The sequence below is a fragment of the Rhinoderma darwinii genome, chromosome 1, assembly GCF_050947455.1.
Source record: "Rhinoderma darwinii isolate aRhiDar2 chromosome 1, aRhiDar2.hap1, whole genome shotgun sequence".
Lineage (NCBI taxonomy): Eukaryota > Metazoa > Chordata > Amphibia > Anura > Rhinodermatidae > Rhinoderma > Rhinoderma darwinii.
In genome coordinates this window covers 425065872-425093764 of record NC_134687.1, presented here as the reverse complement: position 1 = coordinate 425093764, position 27893 = coordinate 425065872, and the positions used below count along the sequence as shown (strand labels likewise).

General features: G+C 45.5%; 1 protein-coding gene across 1 annotated transcript in view; it reads right to left on the bottom strand.

The window, feature by feature from the left end:
- MED13L (mediator complex subunit 13L) overlaps positions 1 to 27893 on the bottom strand; it is a 155883-nt gene that overhangs the window by 59158 nt on the left and 68832 nt on the right. The window contains exons 3-4 of the mRNA XM_075830155.1: positions 1224 to 1308; positions 859 to 942 (exon numbers count right to left, since the gene is read on the bottom strand). Coding sequence (XP_075686270.1) covers positions 859 to 942; positions 1224 to 1308 — 169 coding nt within the window. The remainder of the gene's footprint in view (positions 1 to 858; positions 943 to 1223; positions 1309 to 27893) is intronic.

The following is a 27893-nucleotide window of genomic DNA, read 5'->3' as shown; positions in this document are numbered from 1 at the left end:
AAATAAGAAATCGTAGAAGGGGTTGTCTTATAAAACACCTGTCTATATGCCCTAACAGGGTATATAGATATCGTAGAGGGGGCTCTTTTCTCAGGACAATACCCTCCACCCTTCTCCAGCAGAGCGGTTCCCACGCCAGCGAACCCGGTGCATCCATCCATAAACATCGGTTCATTTTCATACGTATACCCAAACACATTTTCTCCCTTCATAGCTAGTTGTCACGCCGGCTTCTTCTCTTTTTTTTAAAGGGGATGTCTGCATGAAAGCTAAGGTATGTCTAAATAGGCATTCTCACTGGACAGTCCTGGAGATTTTTGTTAGGTCCCAGGCTGTAATAAAAAAAGTCAGTCGCAGTGATTAGGATTCCTGGCCTGACATGGAAAGAACAAAGGGAGCCCCCTCCTTTTATTTTTCTCCTAAGGGTGCAGCAGTTGTTAATGATCAGAGCACCTAAAGGGTTAAACAACTGGAATCAGGAGAGCGGCCTTAACCTGCTGTGCATATGCCCCAACGGGTTAAAACATCACAAGAGCGCTTGTCAACACGGATTGGAGAAAAAGCCGCTGACTGTCTGATCAAAACCTCTGTCCCCAAGTCCTTTTCAGAAAGCCTGTGGAATCTGCGTTCAGCACCCCTGAACTCCCTTCTGGGGATGCTATACGGCAAGTGCGTCTGATATCTTGACCCTTTATGGGCATCTTATAGATGCCCTTATATTAAGTGCTTCAATAGCTAAAACGGTGACTGCATCCAACAAAGACATATATCGTTTCCCCTTACAGCCGCCTTTTGGATTCAACGCACAATGAACAATCTGTTCGTACAAAGAAATTAGAATAAATTAAAAAAAGTTACCTCTTTGACACCGATTTTTCCTCTCTTTCACTGGGCTTCACAAACCATCTTCCAATTCGCACAAAACTTTTATCGAGCAAACACCTAGAAAAAAAAAGAAAAGCATAAGTTGTGTTCATTTTCATTACATTTTCATGATCCTTATAAGTAACGTCACATGCTTAAAAAAATACCAGCATGATAGATCCATGTGTTTCCTAGGGTATTTAACTAAATACAAAAGCTAACAAATTGCCAGCATATTATTATACTAGATTAAAAGAAACATTACATAACGTCATATCTGCTTCCTAGCAGCAAAAGCCATAGATACAATATGGTTCTCTGCACAGTAATGCAATCACATTCCCAACAAAGCCGCTTACCTTTCTAATAGGTTGTGAATGGCCTTAAAAAGTAGTGTCCGACACTCATAGGATAGACCATTGTCCCACAGTCCCTCTTCTTGCACTACAAAAGCAAGCCAGAATGTTACATTTAGCGGGATGTTACGTCATACATGTCGTTTATGTGCAGCAAAGAATGCCCTGCGTGTTGAAAGATATCAAACACTAAATTATATTATTTGCAGACTACATACAGATTATTCATCTCTACAAATTCAATATTTAGTCCGGCCTCAATAGCATATATAGACATGGAAGAGAAAATACAGCAATAGGGATTATTTATATAAAAAAACAAAAAACTTTTCAAGCCATGATGAAATTCAGCAGACTACAAAATGCATCTATTTTCCAGGGTGGGCAGTAGTACAGATCTGTTCCCTTTGACTTCTCGGTGGTGGGTAAGCCTTGACAGCTGCTACAACTACATATAAAAGATCTCCTTAGAGACTCACTCCGCAGACCGCTTACACTACAGGAGTCTGCATAGCTAGTACCCCACAGAATGATAAAGTCTCTTTACAACATCTTTATTGGGAAAGCCCACTTGATGCCTATATTTCTCTTCCTTCATTGGATCACTGGAGTAGGACTAGAGTTTCATAAAATATAACTTTTTTTTTTGTTTTAAAAAAAACAAAAAAAAAACGGTGTGCAGACAAAAGCACGCTAGAACTATTTGTGCAAAACAGAGTAATATTCCCTCTTGTCAGGGGATAGAGTGTCTATGAAGTTTGGTTAATGCCACTTTCAGCAGGCTATAGTCATAGATGTTGTGTGTAAAGTACATATGGTGCTCCAAGTAGAAGAATATGAGGACAGTATTTCTCCCAGACAGGTGGACAATAGCATTTGCGGGTATTGAACCCCCCTACTCGTTCAGTAGTTCAGCAAAGTCCATGCTGTTCCTGAAGTTAGACTGGGAAACCTCATGTTTCTGTTTCAAGTGTATCCAGGAAATCTTGGGAGAGGGCAAAAAGATTGCCTGGATGGCACTGTTAGCGTATGTTCACACGACCTATTTTCGAAAGAGCGTTTTTTGCGGCGTTTTTTTACGCATAAAAAAAAACCCGGCTGCGAAAAAGTGCAGGACACTTCTTGGGACGTCTTCGGAGCAGTTTTCCATAGCTCCAAAAACGGCCGTAAAAAAACGCACAAAACGTCTGAAAACAGCTCCGTATTTTGAGACGTTTTTGACTCTGCGTGTGAACATACCCTTATTGGGCACTGTAGAACTAAGCAACTTAACCCCTTAACGACGAAGGACGGACATATCCGTCCTATGCAGCTGCTAGTTCCCGCATAAGGACGGATATATCCGTCCTCTGATCACTTGGGTACTGCCACTGTACACACATGATCAGCGTCAGGAGCATGGCTATTATACACAGCCTGGCTTCTGCCGCAACTGCCAGAATCGAAGCACGCTCAGATTCCGGCAGTTTAACTCATTAGATGCCGCTGTCAATAGCGACAGTGGCACCTAATGTGTTTGACAGAGCTCCCTCTGTCACCCCATCGGCGCCCCCGCAAAGAAATCGCAGGGCGTCGTCGGGTTTCCATGGCAGCCGGAGGCCTAACAAAGGCCCCCAGGTCTGCCTTCAGCAACTGCCTATTAGGCCATGCCTCTTATAGTATACTAAAGCATTATTGCCTAAGTATACCAAAGCATTATATCAGTGATAAACATATCACTTGGTGCAGTATCCTGGTGGGACTACCAAAAAAAATAAAAAAATTGTAAAGCAGTTAAAAAAAAGTTTATGAAAAAAATTAAAAAAAATATAACAGTCAAAATAAAAACTTTTTTTCCCCCCAAAAGGTGTTTTTATTTAGTAAAAGTGTCAAAAAAAATAAACACATACACACATATGGTATCCCCACGATCATAACGACTAGAACAATAAAATTATCACATTAAAACCGCCAGATGAACGGCATCCAAAAAAACGGCAAAAATCTTTTTCTCCCATTCCCCCCATTAAAAATAAAATAAAAGTTAATCAATAAGTCCGCTGTACCCCAATATGTTACTAATGAAAACTACACCTTGGCCCGCAAAAATCAAACCCACATACGACCACATCGACGAAAAAATTAAAAAAAACAACTTACGGCTCTGCAATGCGGAGATGCCAAAAGAAGTAATTATTTCTAATAGTGTTTTTCTTGTGCCAACGTAGGAAAACATAAAACCTCCACATATTTGGTATCCCCGTAATCGTGCCGACCCATAGAATAAAGGTAACATGTTATTCACGCTGCACAGTAAACGGCGTAAATTTAGACCGTGAAAATCAATGCTGGAATAGCTGCTTATTTTCAATTCTCTCCATAAATAAAGTTAATAAAAGTTAATCGATATATTATAAGCATCTAAAAATGGTGCAATTACAAAATACAACTCGTCCCGCAAAAAACATGCCCTTCTACGGCTATGTCGACGGAATAAAAAAAGTTACGACTCTTGGAATGAGATACTGAAAAAACAAAAAATAATCCTTGGTCATTAACGAGCAAAATGGCCCGGTCATTAAGGGGTTAAAGGAGCAATCCAGTCCTAAGGGAGTGGTGCATGACTGCTATTCTCTCTGTGACTGTGTGTCATGCAGGCCCCACACTAGACATAACAGTGCATCAATGTTACCCAGAGTGATCTTCCATGATATCGGTGTCATGTCCCCTGATCGGCACTCCAGAGAGGAGCAGGTCATGTGAAGAGGTGGATGCACATGCTGCTGCTGCTCTCCATTGTAGTTTATGAAAGTTGCAAAATGCTCCGCTATTTCTGAATTTTTCTGTTAGGTGTTGAGCTCTGTTCACATCTGCGTTGGGGTCCCGTTCTGACGTTCCGTCTGAGGTTTCCATCAGAACGGGACCCTGAGCAGACACAGACTGACCATTGTTTTCAATGGTGACAGAGCCGATGCCCGTGGTCTCCGTTTGTCTCTTTTGTGCACCCGATCCGTCGTAAACCTCCGTCTGAACATCAGAACGGGACCCCAACGCAGATGTGAACAGAGCCTTAGACGTTTATTGTACATACTATTTGTTTTTGCAGCCCTTGAGATCAGTACAATATGGCCCTCGGACATAAAAAAAAAAAAAAAGTTGCGTATGGATCAGAACACTGATGGACTGCCTTCTTGTATGGATTGTATTTGTTTGGTTACTCCTTAGGCCTAATTCACACAAACATGTCCATTTTGCGCACGTAAAAAACGCGGCGTTTTTCCTGCGTTGCAGTTCCGTTAGACATCCGTGTACGGTGCGCGTCTTTTTTACGCGCGTATGTCATCCATATCTCACGCGTTTTTTACGTCATGTATTTCTTTTTCTCATCATTTCTTTAGTAACTGTTGCATGAATCACGGACAGCACACGGATGTGATTTTCACGCACACATGGACTTCAATGGGTGCGTAATGCGCAAAAAAAACCGCACAAGAATAGGACATGCAGTGAGTTTCACGCAGCGGACATACGCTACGTGAGAAACACTGAATGTCTGAATGGACCCATTGAATTGTATAGGTCCGTGTGACGTCCATTGTTTTAACGCGCGTAACACGGACGTGAAATACGCTCGTGTGACTAAGGCCTTATAAGGGGGGTTACCTGGATTTATAAACACACACTAGGGCATGTCCACACGTAGCGGAATTGCTGCATATTTTCTGTCTGGAATTGCGGATGGAAAACACGCAGCAGAATACAGTAGCAGCAAAGTGGGTGAGATTTAACAAATCTCATTCATACGCTGCAGAAAAAGTCCAAACAGAAATTTACCTGAGGTGCGTATTTTTCGTACTGCAGCATATATCAATTCCTGCTGCGGAAAGTGGACTGAATTGCTGCATTTTTCAGGAGAGGTCATCTCCCAGCACTGTGAAAAACGCCGCAAAATCCGCACCATTTTCTGCAGTCAAAAACGCAGGAAATGGTGAATTTTTGCCGCAGCAGAAGCTACTTTCAATGGAATTGCTGCAGAAAATTCCATTACGTGTGGACAAGCCCTAATGGCCCCCATGCACATGACAGTATTTTTCATCCATCCGTAAATACGGATCTGTAGTCATCCACGAATTATCCGCATATACGGAACGTTATCTGCAAAACTGCAAATACGGTCCACAGTGCATCCGTATATACGGATCCGCAAAAAGAAACAACAACCACGAATGATGTGCAACATCTGCAAACCTGGCATCGCCTAGCAATGCTTCCATAATTACGGACGGCTATGGGTGCACATCTGTAGCCGTCCGTCATTACGGAAGCGCCCATAAACTTATATGGGGAGTCTGTGCCGTAATTACGTACAAGAATAGGACATGTTCCATATTTTACAAATCATTTCTACGGAACGGACACCCATCCGTAAAATACAGAATGGTGTCCGCAGCCCCCAATTAACGGGTCCGTAATTACAATATGCGATTACGGATGAAAAATACGGTCGTGTGCATAAATTGTAAAGATGGGTACGATTTCTGTCCCACACTGAAAAGTTGGGTGAATGGAGTTGCAAACGGTCTAGGTAAATTGAAAATAAAAAAAAAAACAAGGTTGTATGTAAATAAAGCCTAAATCACGGTGTAAAAAAAAAAAAAACGGCACACACACTTGTAATGAAATTTCTGACTACGTTAAAGATTTCTGCTTGCTGCCAGTGAATGAAAACATTCTTGCGGATTTCCAGAGGCTGATCATGGCTGCTACACCGCTCATTAATTCACAGCGCTATTCTAAAACGAGCCACGCGTCAGCAGGACAGGTTCTTGCCGTACTATACACAATGCTTCAATTCACTGAAAGTAAATGTTTTAGGTTACAAAATTGCACAGCTTTCTATACAACGAAAAAGTGTTTTTTACAGAGATCCAGAAAGCCCCTTTTTCCTGACCCGTGACCCAGAAATTTATGATGCATCTACAGACTATAGAACGAAAACCTTAAAAGCGACGACACCTTACAGCAAACATGTCTCTGGAAGCAGCTGTACGTTGTATCACCTTGTAAGAATGGGGCGGTATGGAGAAAATTCCACACGTATGAAGTCCTACTAAGTTACGTTACGGCAGTTCTATTATCATACATGCGGACCTGAACATTCACCTACAAGCAGACTAGACCCTCAGTGCAGGCAATGGCAGCCAGGATATGGAGAAATTGATGGATTGCCCAAAGGCAAAAGTATCCTCTATATCCCACTCTACTGAAAAAAATAACTTTACTCTCATCTAATATCTAATCTTTATGTAGTAGAAATGTTGTGGATTTTATTTGCAGATTTGCGCACGAAAAAAATCTGCAGATTATGGTACCAGCCGTGTGGACAAGATTTGAACAATGTACGGCGCATGCGCAAGTGGTCGGGATGCGGATACGCCACAGGTCCATTTTTGTAAAGAAAAATTCTGCAGCGCGTACGGGAGATTTGTTTAAATCCCATCCACACGGCTAGTACTGTAATTTGCTGATTTTACGTGCGCAAATCCGCTCATCAAGTCCACAACATTTCTACTACGTGTGAAACCAGCCTAAGGCCTCATGCACACGACCGCATAGGTTTTGAGGTCCGCAAAGCCACAGCTCCGTTGTCGTCCATCGGACCGCAAAAAACCTTTGTTGTACATCCATGTGTCATCAGGACTCACGGATCCATAACAATTCACCAGCATTGGTGAAGCAGAAAATCCAGACCATAAAATGGACTTGTCCTGAGTTTTTGCGGTCCCCCACACAGATCCGTGTAAACCACGGTTGTGTGCAAGGGGCCAGAGCCTAACGGGTCCGCAATTTATCCCAAAAAAAACACAAAAGCATGGTCGTGTGCATGAGGCCTTATAGTATAAGCGGTCTTGTTAGTTTGCACCAGGTAGCATTTTTTAAAGACATTTGCAAACTACAAAAGCAGTACAGGTCAATGTACACAGTATAAGAACGGCACTTCTATAGCAGCAGCTTTGTCGTTAAAAATACATGTTTGCTATAGGAAAATAGTGGGACTGAAGTATTGTCTGGCTCCTCAAACAATGGAGGGCCCATCCATTCACCCGTATGCACACAACAGTAACATAATATGGTACCAATAGGGCATTCTGTATGGACGTACAAAACGTATCTAATGAGTGTCAATTTGCTGCACATGCCCTCCATCAGAAACAAGGCGTTATCGAAGGTCTTTCATACCGCAACATGCCTGAATATACAACAGAAGCCGTGGATATTTTATAGGTCGCTGCCTTTAGAAACACGCTCGTATAAATACATGGCGAAGGGCATATGTACTAATATGCAGTGTATCAAATTTATTTTGCAGTAACCATGGACACACATAGCTCCACATAGGAGCTGCAAACACAAAACAATAGTATATGTAGAAGATTTACAAAGCTGCTTAAATATTATTTTAAATGCATCGGGACAATAAAAAGGTGTTGAACTGGGGGACGGTAATGCAATGACGAACAGATCAGGTTTCCAAAACAGACCCTGTGACATCATCACCATTCCAAAGCAATCCGTCATTCTGCAGGGGCAGTTTCTGCATGCTGGTGAGGTGACAGAGCGGAATATTTTTAGTTTGTTTAGCTGCTCCTAAACTAGTGCCATCAGCATTTGACAAGATTGACAGTTTGGGAATTCCATGGCAGAAAGAAAAGAAGTGAGCAAATACTGCTGCTATTCATCATTTACAAAGCAAAGGATCGGATGTTAACAGCGCAGGTCATGCAGAACATAAGCAGCAGCAGAGAAACAACGAGGATGATTTGAAAAGTGCAAGCGTTTCCTAAACGGCAAAATATGCAGCAGGCGCTAAATCTTCCCATTCTTCGCGCACAACAGCAGAACGTATTACAGTAAAACTATCCAGCCTGGCTTGTTTGGATAAGCATGAATACAATGAACTGCTCTGGGAGCCTTATTTACTGAACAGAAAAAAATGTGGTGATGCTTCCACCTAAAACACTCCATTCATCTTTGCAATGTCAGTTTTTACTGTTTCCCAGTGGCAGTGAAGCAGTTAAGACGAGAGGGTAGCGCTCTCACCTGCTCAGCACTGCTCTGGTTTGTTTTTCTAACCAATTGGGGAGAAGCTGCTGCAGCACGTTACATTCATAACAGAGCAAGGAGCTGCTAATGGGGGACTTGGATCTATGCCTGGCTTCATTACTCACAGACACAAGGGGGAGGGAAGTGCAGGGCCAGAGACAGAAAGGAAAGCACAGGATAAAAAGACAGAAGGGGGGGGGACAGACAAGGGGGTGAAGAGAGAGAAGGGGGGGGGAAAGAGAGAGAAGGGGGGGGGGAAAGAGAGAGAAGGGGGGGGGGAAAGAGAGAGAAGGGGGGGGGGAAAGAGAGAAGGGGGGGGGAAAGAGAGAAGGGGGGGGGAAAGAGAGAAGGGGGGGAAGAGAGAGAAGGGGGGGGGGAAAGAGAGAAGGGGGGGGGAAAGAGAGAAGGGGGGGAAGAGAGAGAAGGGGGGGAAAAGAGAGAGAAGGGGGGGAAAAGAGAGAGAAGGGGGGGAAAAGAGAGAGATGGGGGAAAAGAGAGAGATGGGGGAAAAGAGAGAGATGGGGGAAAAGAGAGAGATGGGGGAAAAGAGAGAGATGGGGGAAAAGAGAGAGATGGGGGAAAAGAGAGAGATGGGGGAAAAGAGAGAGATGGGGGAAAAGAGAGAGATGGGGGAAAAGAGAGAGATGGGGGAAAAGAGAGAGATGGGGGAAAAGAGAGAGATGGGGGAAAAGAGAGAGATGGGGGAAAAGAGAGAGATGGGGGAAAAGAGAGAGATGGGGGAAAAGAGAGAGATGGGGGAAAAGAGAGAGATGGGGGAAAAGAGAGAGATGGGGGAAAAGAGAGAGAGATGGGGGAAAAGAGAGAGAGATGGGGGGAAAAGAGAGAGATGGGGGGAAAAGAGAGAGATGGGGGGAAAAGAGAGAGATGGGGGGAAAAGAGAGAGATGGGGGAAAAAGAGAGATGGGGGAAAAAGAGAGAGATGGGGGGAAAAGAGAGAGATGGGGGGAAAAGAGAGAGATGGGGGGAAAAGAGAGAGATGGGGGGAAAAGAGAGAGATGGGGGGAAAAGAGAGAGATGGGGGGAAAAGAGAGAGATGGGGGGAAAAGAGAGAGATGGGGGAAAAGAGAGAGATGGGGGAAAAGAGAGAGATGGGGGGAAAGAGAGAGATGGGGGGAAAGAGAGAGATGGGGGGAAAGAGAGAGATGGGGGGAAAGAGAGAGATGGGGGGAAAAGAGCGAGATGGGGGGAAAAGAGCGAGATGGGGGGAAAAGAGCGAGATGGGGGGAAAAGAGCGAGATGGGGGAAAAGAGCGAGATGGGGGGAAAAGAGCGAGATGGGGGAAAAGAGCGAGATGGGGGAAAAGAGCGAGATGGGGGAAAAGAGCGAGATGGGGGAAAAGAGCGAGATGGGGGAAAAGAGCGAGATGGGGGAAAAGAGCGAGATGGGGGAAAAGAGCGAGATGGGGGAAAAGAGCGAGATGGGGGAAAAGAGCGAGATGGGGGAAAAGAGCGAGATGGGGGAAAAGAGCGAGATGGGGGAAAAGAGCGAGATGGGGGAAAAGAGCGAGATGGGGGAAAAGAGCGAGATGGGGGAAAAGAGCGAGATGGGGGAAAAGAGCGAGATGGGGGAAAAGAGCGAGATGGGGGAAAAGAGCGAGATGGGGGAAAAGAGCGAGATGGGGGAAAAGAGCGAGATGGGGGAAAAGAGCGAGATGGGGGAAAAGAGCGAGATGGGGGAAAAGAGCGAGATGGGGGAAAAGAGCGAGATGGGGGAAAAGAGCGAGATGGGGGAAAAGAGCGAGATGGGGGAAAAGAGCGAGATGGGGGGAAAAGAGCGAGATGGGGGGAAAGAGCGAGATGGGGGGAAAGAGCGAGATGGGGGAAAAGAGCGAGATGGGGGAAAGAGAGAGATGGGGGAAAGAGAGAGATGGGGGAAAGAGAGAGATGGGGGAAAAGAGAGAGATGGGGGAAAAGAGAGAGATGGGGGAAAAGAGAGAGATGGGGGAAAAGAGAGAGATGGGGGGAAAGAGAGAGATGGGGGGAAAGAGAGAGATGGGGGGAAAGAGAGAGATGGGGGGAAAGAGAGAGATGGGGGGAAAGAGAGAGATGGGGGGAAAGAGAGAGATGGGGGAAAGAGAGAGATGGGGGAAAGAGAGAGATGGGGGAAAGAGAGAGATGGGGGAAAAGAGAGAGATGGGGGAAAAGAGAGAGATGGGGGAAAAGAGAGAGATGGGGGAAAAGAGAGAGATGGGGGAAAAGAGAGAGATGGGGGAAAAGAGAGAGATGGGGGAAAAGAGAGAGATGGGGGAAAAGAGAGAGATGGGGAAAAGAGAGAGATGGGGGAAAAGAGAGAGATGGGGAAAAGAGAGAGATGGGGGAAAAGAGAGAGATGGGGGAAAAGAGAGAGATGGGGGAAAAGAGAGAGATGGGGGAAAAGAGAGAGAGGGGGGAGAGAGAGGAGAGGGGGGGAGAGAGAAGAGAGGGGGGGGAGAGAGAGGAGAGGGGGGGGGAGAGAGAGGAGGGGAGGGGGGGCCTGCTTGTACCCTTGACAGTATATATGACGAATGACAGCACAACCAGCTCGGAACAATGGTAAAATCTCATTCAATCCATCCGTCAGTCCAGCCACATTCTGTGCTTAACCCTTTCAGGACCGAGCTCAGTTTGGCCTTCAGGACCAGCCCCATTTTTTCAAATCTGACATGTGTCAATTTATGTGGTAATCACTCTTGAATGCTTTTGCCTATCCAAGCGATTCTGAGATTGTTTTCTCGTGACATATTGTACTTTATGTTAGTGGAAAATTTTGGTCAATAAATTCATTGCTTATTTGTGAAACGCACCAAAATTTAGAGAAAATTTGCAAAAATTATGATTTTTCTAATTTTAAATGGATCTGCTTGTAAAACAGATAGTAATACCACACAAAATAGTTACTATTTCACATATGCCATATGTCTACTTTATATTTGCATCGTTTTTTGAACATTATTTTATTTTTCTAGGACGTTACAAGGCTTAGAACTTTAGCAGCAATTTCTCACACTCCAGAAAATTTCAATAGGCCATTTTTACAGGGACCAGTTCAGTTCTGAAGGGGCTTTGAGGGCCTTATGTACTAGATAGGCCCCATAAATCATCTTAAAAATTGCACCCCTCAAAGTATTTAAAACAGCATTCAGAAAGTTTCTTAACCCTTTAGGCGCTTCACAGGAATTAAAGCAAAGTAGAGGGGGAATTGACAAATTTTATTTTTTTTGCTGAAATTCATTTGTACTACATTTTTTTCTGTATTATTGCCCAGATTCTGCAGTTTTTAGAAATGTCCCACATGTGGCCCTAGTGTGGTAATGGACTGAAACACCGGCCTCCGAAGCAAAAGGAGCACCTAGAGGATTTTGTGGCCTCCTTTTTTTAGAATATATTTTAGGCACCATGTCAGGTTTGAAGAGGTCTTTGCCAAAACAATGGAAATCCCCCAAAAGTGACACGGTTTTGGAAACTACACACCTCGAGGAATTTATCTAGGGGTATAGTTAGCATCTTGACCCCACAGGTCTTTTGCTATATTTATTGGAGTTTGTCTGTGAAAGTGAAAATCTACTTTTTTTTCTGGAAGAAAAAAAAAATAATAATAATATTTGCAAGGAATAAAGAATAAAAAAAAGCACCCTAAAACTTGTAAAGATACTTCTCCCGATTACAGCAATACCCCATATGTGGTACTAAACTGCTGTTTGGACCCACGGCAGAGCTCAGAAGGGAAGGAGCGCCATTTTTTATTTTGAAGCGCAGATTTTGCTGGATTGGTTTTCAGTGCCATGTCGCGTTTGCAACGACCTGGAGGGAGCAAGACAGTGGAAACCCCCCAAAAGTGACCCCATTTTGAAGACTACACCACTCAAGGAGTTTTTCTAGGGGTATAGTTAGCATTTTGACCCCAGTTTTTTTTTGCTGAATTTAGTGGAATTAGGCAGTGAAAATGAAACTTTTTTTCTGAAAAAACATAGAAATGTTTAATTTTTACAATGAATAAAGGAGAAAAATCACCCCAAAATTTGTAACGCAATGTGTCCTGATTACAGCAATACGCCATATGTGGTAATAAACTGCTGTTTGGACCCACGGCAAGACTCAGAAGGGAAGGAACAATATTTGGCTTTTGGAGCTCAAATTTAGCTGGAATGGTTTTCGGGTGTCATGTCGCATTTGCAAAACCCCTGAGGTACCAAAACAGTGGAAACCTCCCAAAAGTCCCTTTAGGGGACTGGAACGAGCGATCATTAGGTCGCTGGTACAATACACTGCAGTACTAATGTATTGCAGTATAATATCATTTTTACAGGCTCCTGTAACAGCGCGATCGCTGTTCCTGTCCATTAGTCCCGGGTGCCAGCTGTAATACACAGCGGATACCTGCAGAATATGGAGCGGGCGCAGCGCATGAGCCCGCGCCATATATAACCCCCCGCACCTCGACATGCTATTAAGTCGTGGTGCGCGAAGGCGTTAATGCGCAGCGGATGGTGCAAAGTGAAAATTAACATTTTCCACTGAAATGCCATTTTAATGCACAATATTTTGTGCCCAGTTTGTGCCACTGAAGACAAATACCTCATACAATGTTGAGCGGGTTCTCCTGGATATAAAATATCATATATGTGGACGTAAGCTGGTGTTTGGGCACGCTGTGGGGCTCAGAAGGGAGGGAGCGCCATTTGGCTTTTGGAGCGCAGAGTTTGCTTGGTAACTGTTCTGTTTGGGGTGTTGCTGGTATTTCAGGTTATGATGTGGGGGCATATGTAGGCTGTGTAGAGTACATCAGGGGCATAATAAGAGGGTATAATATGGTAAATAAATAATCCGCAGATATGTGGCCGATGTCGCACTGATAAATGGCGCCCGATCTTATCCGCTTTTGGACACGCTGCACAATTTCTGTCGCTATATTCTGAGAGCCTTATTTTTTCTTCACCGGAGGTGTGCGAGGACTTATTTGTTGCGGAAGAATCTGTAGTTTTCATTGGTACCATTTTAGGGTACATGTGAATTTTTTTTATCACTTTTTATTAGATTTTTTTGGCAAGCAAAGTGACAAAAAAAAAAAATTCTGACCATGTTTTTTGTCTTTTTTTTTTTTTTTTTTTTACAGTGTTCACCGTGCGCTATAAATGACATTTTACTTTATTCTGCGGGTCGATACGATTACGGCGATATATGTATATAGTTTTTTTTATGTTTTGTGGAGTTAATAAAATCACTTTTCGATAAAATTATTTATTTTCTGTGACACGCTATTCTGAGAGCCATAACTTTTATTTTTCAGTCAAAAAAAGCTGTGTAAGGGCTTGTTTTATTGCGGGACGGGTTGGCGTTTTTATTGGTACTATTTTGGCGTACATGCGACTTTTTGATCACTTTTTATTCTATATTTTGGGAGGGTTGATGACCAAAAAAATAGTGATTCTGACATTGTTTTTTTAATTATTATTTTTGCGCTGTTCACCGTGCGGGAAAAATAATATTATAGTTTTATATTTGGGGGTGTTACGAACGCGGTGATACCAAATATGTGTAATTTTTTTTAACATTATCATTTTTTTCCTATAATAAAAGACGTATTGTAGGGAAAAAAAAAGCATTTTTTTTTGTTTTTGTAACTTGTTTTTACAGTTTTATAAAACATTTTTATTATTATTTTTTTTACTTGAAGCCTGGCAGCACTGATCGCTGCTATAATACATTACACTACCTAGGTAGTGTAACGTATTATAAACTGTCAGTGTGTCGCTGAGTCACACTGATAGGAAGCTTATGAGGACCGGCCTCCGCCTGGTTCTCATAAGCTGCCGTACATGGCAGACCCGGGGGCCGTTGTATGGCCTCCAGTTCTGCCTTATAACCGACTGCAGCACCCACAATCGGTCCTCGGGAAAGTTTGTTGTAGCAAAAAAAACTTTCCAGTTTGTTATAGTAACAAACTTTCCAGTTCGTTGCTACAACAAACTTTCCCTGCGATCACATGACCGGGACCTGAACCAATTAGGTCCCGATCACGTCTCCGGGACCAGAGGCAGGTGATAACAGCGCGATCCGGGTGTCAGCGCTACTCTGAAACACTCGGATCGCACTTTTAACACCTACCGTAAATTCACGTTGGCGCTGCACAGAGCCCAGCAAGCGCCGACGTGAATTTACTGTGGGCGGTCGAGGAGCGGTTAAAATGAACATTCTCTCCCAATGTTTACTTAATTACAAATACTCTACAAGTCAGAAGACTATATCTATCGATCTATAGATATATATTACACACAAACCAACATATAAAAGGGATCAGCTATCTGATAATATGATTGACTGTAGATGTTTGGTCCAAAAATGGGTCACCCAGTGAAATAGTGGAAATGCGTATCTGCTGATAGAATAAAATGCGCTCATGAGTTACTGGAGTACTGTACATGCTGCTCCTCTAACACATGAAGGTTGGGACAGAAAGTCAGTCAGTCAGCCATTTTGGAGGGTATGTAGAGTTGTTTTTGGTCACGTATTAATCAACTGCACAGTTCTGTCAATAATTCCCACGCTACTACAATAGTCAGGCCTTTAAACTTGCTTATATTAGTCTTCATATTAATGAAAGGTGAAGGCAGAAAATGTAACATGGCTAGGCTTTGTTCACATCAGCGTCGGGCTTCCATTCGACCTTTCCGTCAGGGGAATCCATAGCTTCCGTTTGCATTAGCATTGATTTCAATAGTAATGCTTCTGTTGCAAATAGTTTACATTTGTCTCCGTTCCGCAAGGTTTCCGTGTTTTTAGCAGAAACAATAGCGCAATCGACTAAGCTATTGATTCCGCAAAAAAAAAATGGAAACGTTACAGGACGGAGGCAAACTGAAGCCATTGCAACAGAAGCATTACTATTGAAATCAATGCTAATGCAAACCGAAAGCTATGGATTCCCCTGACGGAAAGGTCGAACGGAACCCATGAATGGAAACCAGACGCTGATGTGAACAAAGTCTAAGACACAATGTTTGAGAAAGATGCAGAATGACAAAATTATGGGAAATACATTTGTCATGAGACAGCACTCTATTTCAAGACTCAACATTTATCACCTAACTATAGGATAAGTGATAATGAGGTCCACAGAATCAGCATGAAAATTCCACTGTGTGAACAGGGCCTTACTTCTATTACAAGACTCCAAATCCTTGTACAAATCTTCACTGGAACATACATGCATTAAGCACAAGAGCTCTTTATCTTTCCTCCGCACATACTTTTCCTAGATTCTCTGAAGGCGAAAATGGTTGTCAGAACTGGAGATAAAGTAGGGATCATAGTGCTTCAGTCAGTGCTTCCAGTCAGTAATTCAATGGAAGGCCACTATAGACATCCTGTCCCCAGCCTGTATTAGTGGATTAATCGGAAGTACAATAGGACCTAGATTTATGGTCATTGACTCAAGGGCCTTTTACACCGGCCGACACTCTGCCAGTGCAGCGAGTGACATTCAACGAGACGTTGTTTATCGGCACTCGCTTGCTGTCACACGGAGCTATGGCTGGGGATGAGCGGTCATTACTCCGATCGCTCGTCCCCATACATTATCGTCATTTTGGCCACGCATCTCCCGGTTTTCACAGGGAGATGTGCTGCCGACGGCGATAATATTTTACTTTAAAATGATACGATCAGCCAATGAATGAGCGTTTGCTCGTTCATCTGCACGATCACCCAGTGTAAAACCCCCTTTACTGAGGGACTTCATATTACGGTTTCTAAGTTAAGGTGGTCATACACGCTTAGTTGTCGGCTGAGAGCTCCTTAGGCCAACATTTATTTCTCCCGACTCCCCAATGAACATGAACGCTCGGCTTAGCGTGCATGTTTATTTCAATAGGGAGAAGAAATAAGAAGCGGTTAGGCTGCAGCCAGCAGTGTGTCTCGTGGGAACAAAGGATTAGGCATGTTGAAATCCATCATGCACGATCCATCTTTATCCCGACATCTGCGGATAGGGTAGAATCCAGTGGCCTCCATACAAATAAGATAGTCGGCCGATCCCGCCGAGTTTCGTTTAACGTGCGTGGGCACCCTTACAGAGCTGCATTGACTGCCATCATTGCAACTGGTCGACAGGTTTGTTCTCCGACACATCCATGAGTTTCAATAACGTTGCGGGAGTTTTTCCTACATAGGACTACAGTGTTCTGGACCACACGTTCTGGAATTCATATCAGAGCAAACTCCGTGCTAGGAATGCGGATTTCAGAAGTGAAATTAGCAGAATTGTGACCACAGCTCTGCACTATAAGACTACATACACACGTTGCGTAATTTGGTGCAGAAAATTCCCAAGTAACTAGAAGTAATACCGCAGGTAAAATACACACCTCAGGTCAATTTACGTGCGGAAATATCAGCAATGTGGAGATGAGATTACTTGAAATATCATTTACTTTGTTGGTACGGTTTTATGCCGCGGTTGAATTTATCTGGTTTAGTTTGATCCCTGGCCAAAGATGCAAAAATGAGGGGGAATAGATCAAATTGTTTATGCCAGTTTTTTGGCGTAAAAAAAAGTCGCAAACTTTGGTGCATGCCATAGTTGCTCTAAAATGTGCAACTTTTAACTTTTTCCGTTTCTACCTCAAAGTGGCGAGAAAAGTGGACGGGTTTATACAAAAGGAACGGAGCCTAAAGTTATGGCGCTAATCGGTACCTGCTCATAGCAGGCCTAGTTTTACATTCCTGTCACATGAAGAACCAAAGATGCACCAAATATATTGAGTTGTGCACCCCTAAATAAATTTGGCGCATTTGCCGCCAACATACATTAGTTTAAGCCTGGTATTTGAAAACACAAGTCTTAATATATTCCCCCCAACGTGCTCAAGAAAAAGCAGCTCTATGGACACCGCTTTTTTCTGTGCAACCTCTATACAGAGAAAGTCAAATATAGTAAGGGACTTACTTGTTCAGAATTCTAATATTTTTTTGTACATTGTAGTATCTAATATATACAAATTATGTACGTTCACTGCAATAACTTTTTAACCATGTCTAGTATGTTCTTCTCCCATTGGTTTGCTCATTTGTGACATGTCAAATTAGGCTTCTTTCACACTACCGTTAGTGTACGTTTACCTCTCTTCCGTCAGAGGAAGAGAGGATCGAAAGATTAAAAAGAAAGCAACGGTTCCGTTAGAATTACCATTGTTTCAGTTGCGTTTTGTTCGCTAGGTCTCCATTTATTCGTGGCAACAAAAGTTCTGCAGACTGCACTTTTGCTTCAGTCAAAAAAAAAAAAACGGAAACCTAGCGAACAAGACAAACAGAGAGCAACTGATGGCAACTCTAACGAAACCGTTGCTTTCCGATTAATCTTACGCTGCGCTCTTCCTCTGACGGAAGAGAGGTAAACTTATATGAACGGTACGTAGTGTGAACTTAGCCTGATGAAGCCATGATGCAGACAACATAAATTGGACATGAACGGTAATAAATACACATATGACAAAATACATGTTTTCTTTGCACTCATTAAAGGTGCCAGAAGAGGGCACTGTAGAGTTCAACATTGAGCAGATGAAGAAAAGGCTAGAGGGAATGGTATGGAGGGAAACAACACATTACTATCCTGATAGAAAAACCACACAACAACCAGTGAACGAGACGCAGGACAAAACAAATGTATGTGATTGAAGACACCATAGGGAGAAGTAGCTTGGAATTCAGGTCAGTGATCACAACAAAATCCACATCATTATACTCTATTACATCTTGCCTGCAGCCAGCAGTCAAGGTGTGACTAATGGGTCATTTTACTATACCAACTTCCAAGAGGCTCATTTAGGGTCATGCTGCCTTGAAAAACGACGTGAGCTCACCACTTGGCACATACAGTAGCTCAAACGTTGGAATCACCGTTCTGCAATGCCTCTGCTGCTAATAGAAGATAGGGTTTTCCTAAGGCGAAGATATCCCATCCCAGAGAGCAAGCTATATTATATACACCAAGAATTCTGTTCAGCGTGTTCTTTAGGAAGCATTGAGAGAGCATACAACCCGCTTAAAGAGGACCTGTCACCAGTTCAGTAAAGCCCAATTTCCTTCCTCATGTCATAGGCGCTGTCACGCTGATGTCAGTTTAATTTGTATCCCAATCTATTTTTTACTCTCCGAGTTTGGAGTCCTTTTCTTATTATGCTAATTAGGCTATACTAGCCAAAGGGGCGGTAACGCTCAGGTTTCACTGCGGGCGGTGTCTGGGTTGGTTGTATGATGCTGTCCTATCAGCATCATACAGCTTCTCCCCTTCCCTACACAGAACGATCTCGCAATAGAAGCAGAGATCACATGAGGTAGGAAATTGTGCTTTCTGGAAACTGGCGACAGGTCCTCTTTATGTCACCAAAACATCGCTCATTTCAGAACAAGCATTCCTTCTCCAGCATGCTACTCACAAGATCACTTCTCACTTCATCCAATGAAGATCTAGAGAGAAAATCTCTGAAGAAAGCACAGTACGTCTCTAGATACAGGCAAAAAAACATCCAAAATGTAATTTTAAAATATAAGTCAGCAGCACTAAGACATTGAAAAATAAAAATGATAGTATATAAGTGACATATACCATAAAGTACCACAAGTACAGAAGCATATGTTAAACAGAAGACTCAAAGTGCAAAAAGTACTGCTAAGGCCTCATTCACACGGCAGGGTTTCCCGGCCGGGTGCCGGCCGTTCATAAATCGGCCGGCACCCGGCTGCATTAGGAATAATAGACCCCTAAGGCCTCATTCACACGACAGGGTCCGAGTGTCGGCCGGGAAAATCGGTCGTTTTTGGCAGATTTTCCCGGCCGGTTTGCATCCGTTCCGATTCCGTTCCGAGTTGCCGTTTTTACCGGCCGATTTGGACCCGATTTGAATCCGTTTTTTTCCCTGTCCGTTTTAAAATCGGATGAATTTCATTTAAAATTTGTTGCAACACACAGCCCTTTGTAGATAATGCCACAGCCCCCCTGGTAGGTAATGCCACCCAGCCCCCTGTAGGGGATGCCACCCAGCCCCCTGTAGGGGATGCCACCCAGCCCCCTGTAGGGGATGCCACCCAGCCCCCTGTAGGTGATGCCACCAAGCCCCCTGTAGGTGATGCCACCAAGCCCCCTGTAGGTGATGCCACCAAGCCCCCTGTAGGTGATGCCACCAAGCCCCCTGTAGGTGATGCCACACAGCCACCTGTAGGCGATGCCACACAGCCACCTGTAGGCGATGCCACACAGCCACCTGTAGGCGATGCCACACAGCCACCTGTAGGCGATGCCACACAGCCACCTGTAGGCGATACCACATAGCCCCCTGTAGGTGATGCCACACAGCCCCCTGTAGGCGATGCCACCCACCCTGCCCCCTGTAGGTGATGCCACCCTGCCCCCTGTAGGTGATGCCACCCTGCCCCCTGTAGGTGATGCCACCCTGCCCCCTGTAGGTGATGCCACCCTGCCCCCTGTAGGTGATGCCACCCACCCTGCCTCCTGTAGGTGATGCCACACAGTCCCCTGTAGGTTGCACCCATCCCCCCCCCCTTTCCAGGAGAAGTCACTGACTTCAATGTCCATATATGGACAGTGTAGTCACTGACTTCTCCTGAAGAGGAATTCCCTGCCACAGGTCGGGAATTCCGCTTCAGAAGTGAGTAACGTCACTGTGTCCATATATGGACAGTGTAGTCACTCACTTCTCCTGTAGCTGAATCCCCGGCCATAGAGTCGGGGATTCCGCTGCAGAAGTGCGTGACTTCGCTGTGTCCATATATGGACAGTGTAGTCACGCACTTCTCCTGTAGCGGAATCCCCAATCCCCAGCCGGGGATTGGGGATTCCGACTCCTACAGCGAGCAATAAAAGATCCTCCTCCTCCTCACATGCACTCTGCACTGTGAGGAGGAGGAGAGAGAGAGTGCGCGAGCGACGGTAGACCCGGCCATCACTCGGGACACATTCCGGTGATGGGCGTGTATTACCCGGCCCCATAGACTTCTATGGGAGCCGGGCGGCCGGGCACCCGGCTGAAAATAGAGCATGTCCTATTTTTTGACGGGCGGTTTTCCCGGCCGCCAAAAAATCGGTCGTGTGAATAGCCCCATTAGGGGTCTATTATTCCTAATGCAGCCGGGTGACGGCCGATTTATGAACGGCCGGCACCCGGCCGGGAATCCCTGTCGTGTGAATCCCACCTAATGGTGCTATTCACACGACCGATTTTTTGACGGCCGGGAAAACCGCCCGTCAAAAAATAGGACATGCTCTATTTTCGCCCGGGTACCCGGCCCCCATAGAAGTCTATGGGGCCGGGTAATACCCGGCCATCACCGGGATGGGTCCCGAGTGACGGCCGGGTTTTCCGGCTCTTGCGCTCTATCTCCTCCTCCTCACAGCGCAGAGTGCATGTGAGGAGGAGGAGTTGATGCCATTCTGACGAATGGCATCGCTGTACACGGTGTGGCAGGGCCGGGGTGTACAGCAGGTGGAGGGAGCGCTGCGCTTCGCTGGCTCCCTTCTCCTGCTTGTTTTAAAAGTGCCCTGGCCCGGCGACACCTTTGATGGCGCCGCTAGCAGCTGCTGCTGCTGCTACTACTGCAGCGACGCCACTATAGCAGAGCAGGGAGGTATCTCCCCGCTCTGCTATGTGCTAGCCGCACTTTAGCTCCTTGAAGGAGCGGAATCCCTGTGTGTTCGGAGATTCCGCTCCTGGACAGAGCGCTTGATGTCTCTGTCCATATCTGGGCAGTGACATCAGGGGAAACTCCTGAAGCGGAATCCCCGAACACATGGGGATTCGCCTTCAGGAGTTGCCGTTGATGTCACTGTCCGGATCTGCCCGGCCCGGCACGGATGCATAACTTCATGCAAACCGGCCGGGCAGAATGGCTGATTTTACCGGCCGGCACTCGGGCTCGGACGCGACCCGGTCGTGTGAATCCCGCCTAAGGTCTCATTCACACGGCAGGGTTTCCCGGCCGGGTGCCGGCCGTTCATAAATCGGCCGGCACCCGGCTGCATTAGGAATAATAGACCCCTAATGGGGCTATTCACACGACCGATATGGGGCTATTCACACGACCAAATAGGACATGCTCTATCTTCGCCCGGGTACCCGGCCCCCATAGAAATCTATGGGGCCGGGTATTACACGGCCATCACCGGGATGTGTCCCGAGTGATGGCCGTGTTTTCCGGAGCTTGCGCTCTATCTCCTCCTCCTCACAGCGCAGAGTGCATGTGAGGAGGAGGAGTTGATGCCGTTCGGACGAATGGCATCGCTGTACACTGTGTGGCAGGGCCGGGGTGTACAGCAGGTGGAAGGGAGCGCTGCGCTGGCTCCCTTCCCCTGCTTGAAAAGCGCCCTGGCCCGGCGACACTTCGATGGCGCCGCTAGCAGCTGCTGCTGCAGCTGCTACTACTGTAGCGACGCCACTATAGCAGAGCAGGGAGGCATCTCCCCGCTCTGCTATGTGCTAGCCGCACTTTAGCTCCTTGAAGGAGCGGAATCCCCGTGTTTTCAGGGATTCCGCTCCTGGACAGAGCGCTTGATGTCTCTGTCCATATCTGGGCAGTGACATCAGGGGAAACTCCTGAAGCGGAATCCCCGAACACATGGGGATTCCCCTTCAGGAGTTGCCGCTGATGTCACTGTCCGGATCTGCCCGGCACGGATGCAAAACTTAGACGGGATTCACACGACCGGGTCGCGTCCGAGCCCGAGTGCCGGCCGGTAAAATCGGCCATTCTGCCCGGCCGGTTTGCATAAAGTTATGCATCCGTGCCGGGCCGGGCAGATCCGGACAGTGACATCAGCGGCAACTCCTGAAGGGGAATCCCCATGTGTTCGGGGATTCCGCTTCAGGAGTTTCCCCTGATATCACTGCCCAGATATGGACAGAGACATCAAGCGCTCTGTCCAGGAGCGGAATCCCCGAACACACGGGGATTCCGCTCCTTCAAGGAGCTAAAGTGCGGCTAGCACATAGCAGAGCGGGGAGATACCTCCCTGCTCTGCTATAGTGGGGTCGCTACAGTAGTAGCAGCCGCAGTAGCAGCAGCTGCAGCTGCTAGCGGCGCCATCGAAGGTGTCGCCGGGCCAGGGTGATTTTAACAAGCAGGGGAAGGGAGCCAGCGCAGCGCTCCCTCCACCTGCTTTACACCCCGGCCCTGCCACACCGTGTACAGCGATGCCATTCGTCAGAATGGCATCAACTCCTCCTCCTCACATGCACTCTGCGCTGTGAGGAGGAGGAGATAGAGCGCAAGAGCCGGAAAACCCGGCCGTCACTCGGGACACATCCCGGTGATGGCCGGGTATTACCCGGCCCCATAGACTTCTATGGGAGCCGGGCGGCCGGCCGAAAATAGAGCATGTCCTATTTTTTGACGGGCGGTTTTCCCGGCCGTCAAAAAATCGGTCGTGTGAATAGCCCCATTAGGGGTCTATTATTCCTAATGCAGCCGGGTGCCGGCCGATTTATTAACGGCCGGCACCCGGCCGGGAAACCCTGCCGTGTGAATGAGGCCTTAATGCAAACCGGCCGGGCAAAATGGCCGATTTTACCGGCCGGGCAAAATGGCCGATTTTACCGGCCGACACTCGGGCACGACCCGGTCGTGTGAATCCCGCCTAACACTGAACATGAAACTGTACACTTTGAACTAGTGGGGGGTGCATTCCACCATTGAGGACTGAATTGTCCATAAGGCTATCTGAGAACAGGATTCAGTTTGGATCATATAGACTTCGTAAGGTCATGATTATCCATGCTAAAGCTGGAAATCAAAAAGGACCACGGATGTGAAAGTACCCGCCACAAGAGGACGCCGTCACAACAGAGGGACGCCACAAGAGTGAGGCTCCCAATGAGAGATTTCACCAAACCTATATGGCCTGCTTTTCTAATGGTGAATAGAGGGTATCACTGTGTATTTACAGTTAGCTGAGATGAATAGTCAGCAGCCACCAAGAGGAGGCAGAGCAACATCCTAAAAATAAAGCATATTTGTCATTAGCGATTTATCAAAGTCCAATCTGACAACAAGGACTCCAATAGCTGCCCGGAGGCCCCAGTACATTCCAGCAGCACGCCTTCCTGGGTACTGTATATGATGCATTAGTGGAAACGTTGTCAATGATCCAGCATATGCATTCTATTGGTTTGCCAACTAAACAAGACATGGTGGTTAAAAGGTGTTTTCCCATCAGAGACATTTATGACTTATCCACAGGATATGTCAAATGTCAAATAGATGCAGGTCCCACCTTTGGGACCCGCACCTACCTCTAGAACGGGAGGGACCCCCTAAACCCAGTTCAGGCTTTTTGTGCTCACGCTGCCTCCCGGCCACTTCTTGATTACAAGGTCGGAAGTTACGGAAACAGCTCAGCGAGTTACACTGTTTCCGTAACTCCCGACCATGTAATCAAGAAGTGGCCGGGAGGCAGCGTGAGCACAAAAAGTTAGAACATGGATTAGTGGACCCCGTTCTAGATATAGGTGCGGGTCCCACATCTGACATTTATATGTCCTGTGGATAGGTCATAAATGTCCCTCATGGAAAAACCCCTTTAAGTAGATGGTGCCAGTAGCAACCAAATTAGGCAGAAACCATATATGCCATTAAGTCTGAAATACATTTAAGGCCTTGTTCCCATCTGCGTTTGAGGCTCCGTTAGGGGCCTGCGTCGCAGATCCGGCCACGCTTACCAGAAACAAATGGCGCAACTTGCTGCGCTATTGCTTCCAGTAAAACCACGGACAACCCGACGGAAAGCCAATGGAACCCATTAAAGTCAATGTGTACAGTCGGCCGCAGGTGGTATCCGTGGTGCAACGTAAACGACACTTACGATTTTCCCTTGTTCTGCTCCTCTGATGAAGCCGAACAATGGAAAACCCTGGCGCACATGTGAACATAGCCTAATTCATACTGCGTTATTTATGGACACTTCTGAAGTGCTTCAGTCAGTATAAAACGTACACATTTTGAGTATTCTTGATGCGAAGTCAAATTGTATTTGCCTTGAGATCTAGATTTCACCTGTTGGCTCCTGAGCTCCAGTACACTGTCCACAGGTTTAAACCCAAGTAGACGTCTTACAGTATAGCTTGCGCTTAAATAAAGAATGTGTGCCCTATATCTTTACAGTAGTGGGAAGCAGCAAACACACAGCAATGATCAGGGACCCGTCAGAAGGTCTGATATACTCCTACATGCGCATTATGTCCCATGCACAGAAAACAAGTGTAACTGCTAGAAGCGCTCAATTTGCAGCCGTCAAGCCTTTATTGGTTATGCTCGATCCATTAGTTCTCTGCAGCAGAAGTGGCTGTCTGCCTGGGAGAGAGCAATACGCTCAGCACACATATTACCGTCTCCCAAGAGAATGGGGTTCCACAAGAAGCAGGTTTTTTTTTTTTTTCTTTGCATAAACGACAAAGCCTTCCAGCAAATAAAATAAAGAAAGTGGCCAACCAACAGGTACCCTATATATGTGTCTTAATCTCAGGCAGCAAGTTTGTAAGAACCTTAACTACTGGTCTTCCACCTGTTTTGCGGGTATAGTTAAAACCCCCTTGTTTTAACTGCTCCTCTGAAGTTGCGGAGTTACACTAGGTCTGGGCCAGTTTACACTTTGTTGCAGTGAGAGGCTACAGTGTGGAGCGGAAGCATTCGGGGAGACTCCGTTGTTTTGTTTTTTTATCTGAACAGAGCAAACACTGGAAGGAGATTTGGCCTGAAAAACATTTCTCTGCACTACTAGAGTAAGAGCACTCACACCTTCACTACAAGATGAAGGGAGTACAGTCCCTAAGGTGGATCACTTTATGCTGTATTAGTGGAGTGTGAGCGGAGGACCTTTTGCTTACATTTCTATCATAGCCAGCAGGTACATTTTTCGGCAGCTCGTGCTACAGTAGCTCTTCTGCGGGATCGGACCAGTCGGGCTAGCTACGCCCCATGCGCATCAATGAGCTTTGGCCACCCATGACTGTCGCCGATTAACCGGTTGTCCTTCCTTGGACCACTTTTGGTAGGTCCTAACCACTGCATACCGAAAATACCCCACAAGACCTTCAGCTTTGGAGATGCACTGACCCAGCTGTTTTGCAGTCACAATTTGACCCTTGTGAATGTCGCTCAGATCCTAACACTAGCCCATTTTTCCGGTCTCCAACACATAAATTTTTAAGAACGGAATGTTCACTTTCCATTGCAACAAGAGAATTAAAGTTATTCACTTCACCAGTCCGTGTTTTTAATGTTCTGGCTGAATGACATTTTTTTTTTTTATATATATTTACGGTATAAATTGCAATCAAAGGAAAAGATGAGATTTAAGCTGGATTCTTACACCGCATTTTGCTGCATTTTTCAGTTTGGCCGGATGTTACATTAAAGTCTATAGTGTAGTAAGAAAATGCACTGGATATAACTGCGTTTTGGTTTGTGGCAATTTTTAGGCATTTTGCAGTTGACAAGGTTTCTTTTCCCAAACAGCATGCTCTGGGTCTGGCATTTATTGGACTTAAAAAAACATGAGGAAAAAGCATGTACAAACTCACAATAAATGAAAAACGCCACCAAAACTATATAAAAAAAACCGCTGTTACATTTTACAAAATGCTGGCATTTTTTAGAAGTGTTTTTTTTTATGCAGTTCCTTCAGGACAGCCATACGACTGTATACGCCCTGTGCATGGAATTAATTAAACTAACCTAGAAAATGAAATCCTTAGAAGTCTTCTAAAAAACAAAGTAAAAATAGTCACGATATGCAAAGTGGTTGCAAATATATTATTGTTTAAAGAAGTGCATATCAGAAATGGGAAATTTGAGCTAGACCCTTAGTCATGAAAGGGTTAAATTGCCAGAAAAACCCATCTGTGCATGTAGGAGACCTTAGGCTGGGTTCACACAGTTTTTTGCAGGCAGAAAATCTGCCTCAAAATTTCGTTTGGAATTTTGAGGCAGATTTTGCTCTGCCTGCACGTCGATTTTCATGGCGCGTTTCGTCCGTGGCCATTGAGTGCCAATGGCAAAAAACGCAGCGAAATACGCTTTCTCTGCCTCCCATTGATGTCAATGGGAGGTCAGAGAGGTAAACGCCCGAAGATAGGGCATATCGCTTCTTTTTCCCACAAGCTGTTTTTTCCGCTTGCGGGGGGAAAAAACGCCTCCGCCTCCCATTGAAATCAATGGGAGGCCTTTTCGGACGTTTTTTGGAGCTTCTTCAGACGCGGTTTCCACGTCAAAAAAAGTGCCAGAAAACTCTGTGTGATCTGACCCTTAGAGGAATTGACGATATCTTTTTTAATTATTATTATTTTGGTGTGTGTTCCTTTAACATCGGTAAAGGGTTTTACCTATGCTAGAAATGAACAGGGAGCTGCAGAGGAATATGGCATTCTCACATCTATTCACTCAATTCCAGACACTATGAAGCGACATGTCCTGTTTATTTTCAGAGTAAAAAGAAATCATCGTTTTCGGTCTGTGGGACTCATTGAAACAATTTGTAACCATAGCAATCTGTAACTAAAGTTAGACACAAAGACTGGGCTAAATCTCCACCCAAAAACGTTATTTTATTTATCTAAAATGCTTTCTTGAAAGGTTACGTATTATCAGATTTGCTGACCTTGGCGGCGGACGTGATTATCTCTCATCCTAAAAAGTACAAACAGAACGGATGATTCCCCCCTCTTCTTCCAACAAGCGCCGAAGCGAACGGCCCTATTACACGGGAAAACTAGCGTCCAAATGAAGGTTCGTAGCCGATCATTGCTCTGTGTAAACCGGACAAGGCTTGTTCATCGGCTGATTGCATCTTTTATAAAGCTAAAACACAATATTGCTAGTCGGCAGCACAACTCCCGGTGTAATCGTAGTAATGATAGTTCGTCCCCATACTAAACAATCATCGCTCAGTTTTAGGGTATGTTCACACGGCAGCCTCCGTTACGGCTGAAATTACGGAGCCGTTTTCAGGCGAAAACAGCTCCTGAATTTCAGATGTAATGGCATGTGCAGGCGTTTTTCGCTGCGTCCATTACGGACGTAATTGGAGCTGTTTTTCTATGGAGTCAATGGAAAACGGCTCCAATTGCGTCCCAAGAAGTGACAGGCACTTTTTGGACGCGGGCACCTTTTTTATGCGCCGTCTTTTGACAGCGGCGCGTAAAAAAAATGACCGTCTGCACAGAACATCGTAAAACCCTTTCAAATGAACGGGCAGATGTTTGCCGACGCTTTCAAGCAGTATTTTCGGCCGTAATTCCAGGCATAAAACGCCTGAATTACGTCCGTAAATAGTGCGTGTGAACATACCCTAAGGGTCCGTTAACACGTTGAGTAAATATTGCGTATTTTCCGCAACTGAATTTTTGCAAAAACCCACAGCAAATACAGTAGCAGCAAAGCGGATGAGATAAAACAAATCTCATCCACACACTGTGTAAATACAGAGCGAAAAAAACGCTCAGAAATTGACCTGTGGTGCGGAATTTTATTACGCAGCATGTCAATTGTATTTACAGAAACGCTACCTGTTTGTTGCAGGTTTTCC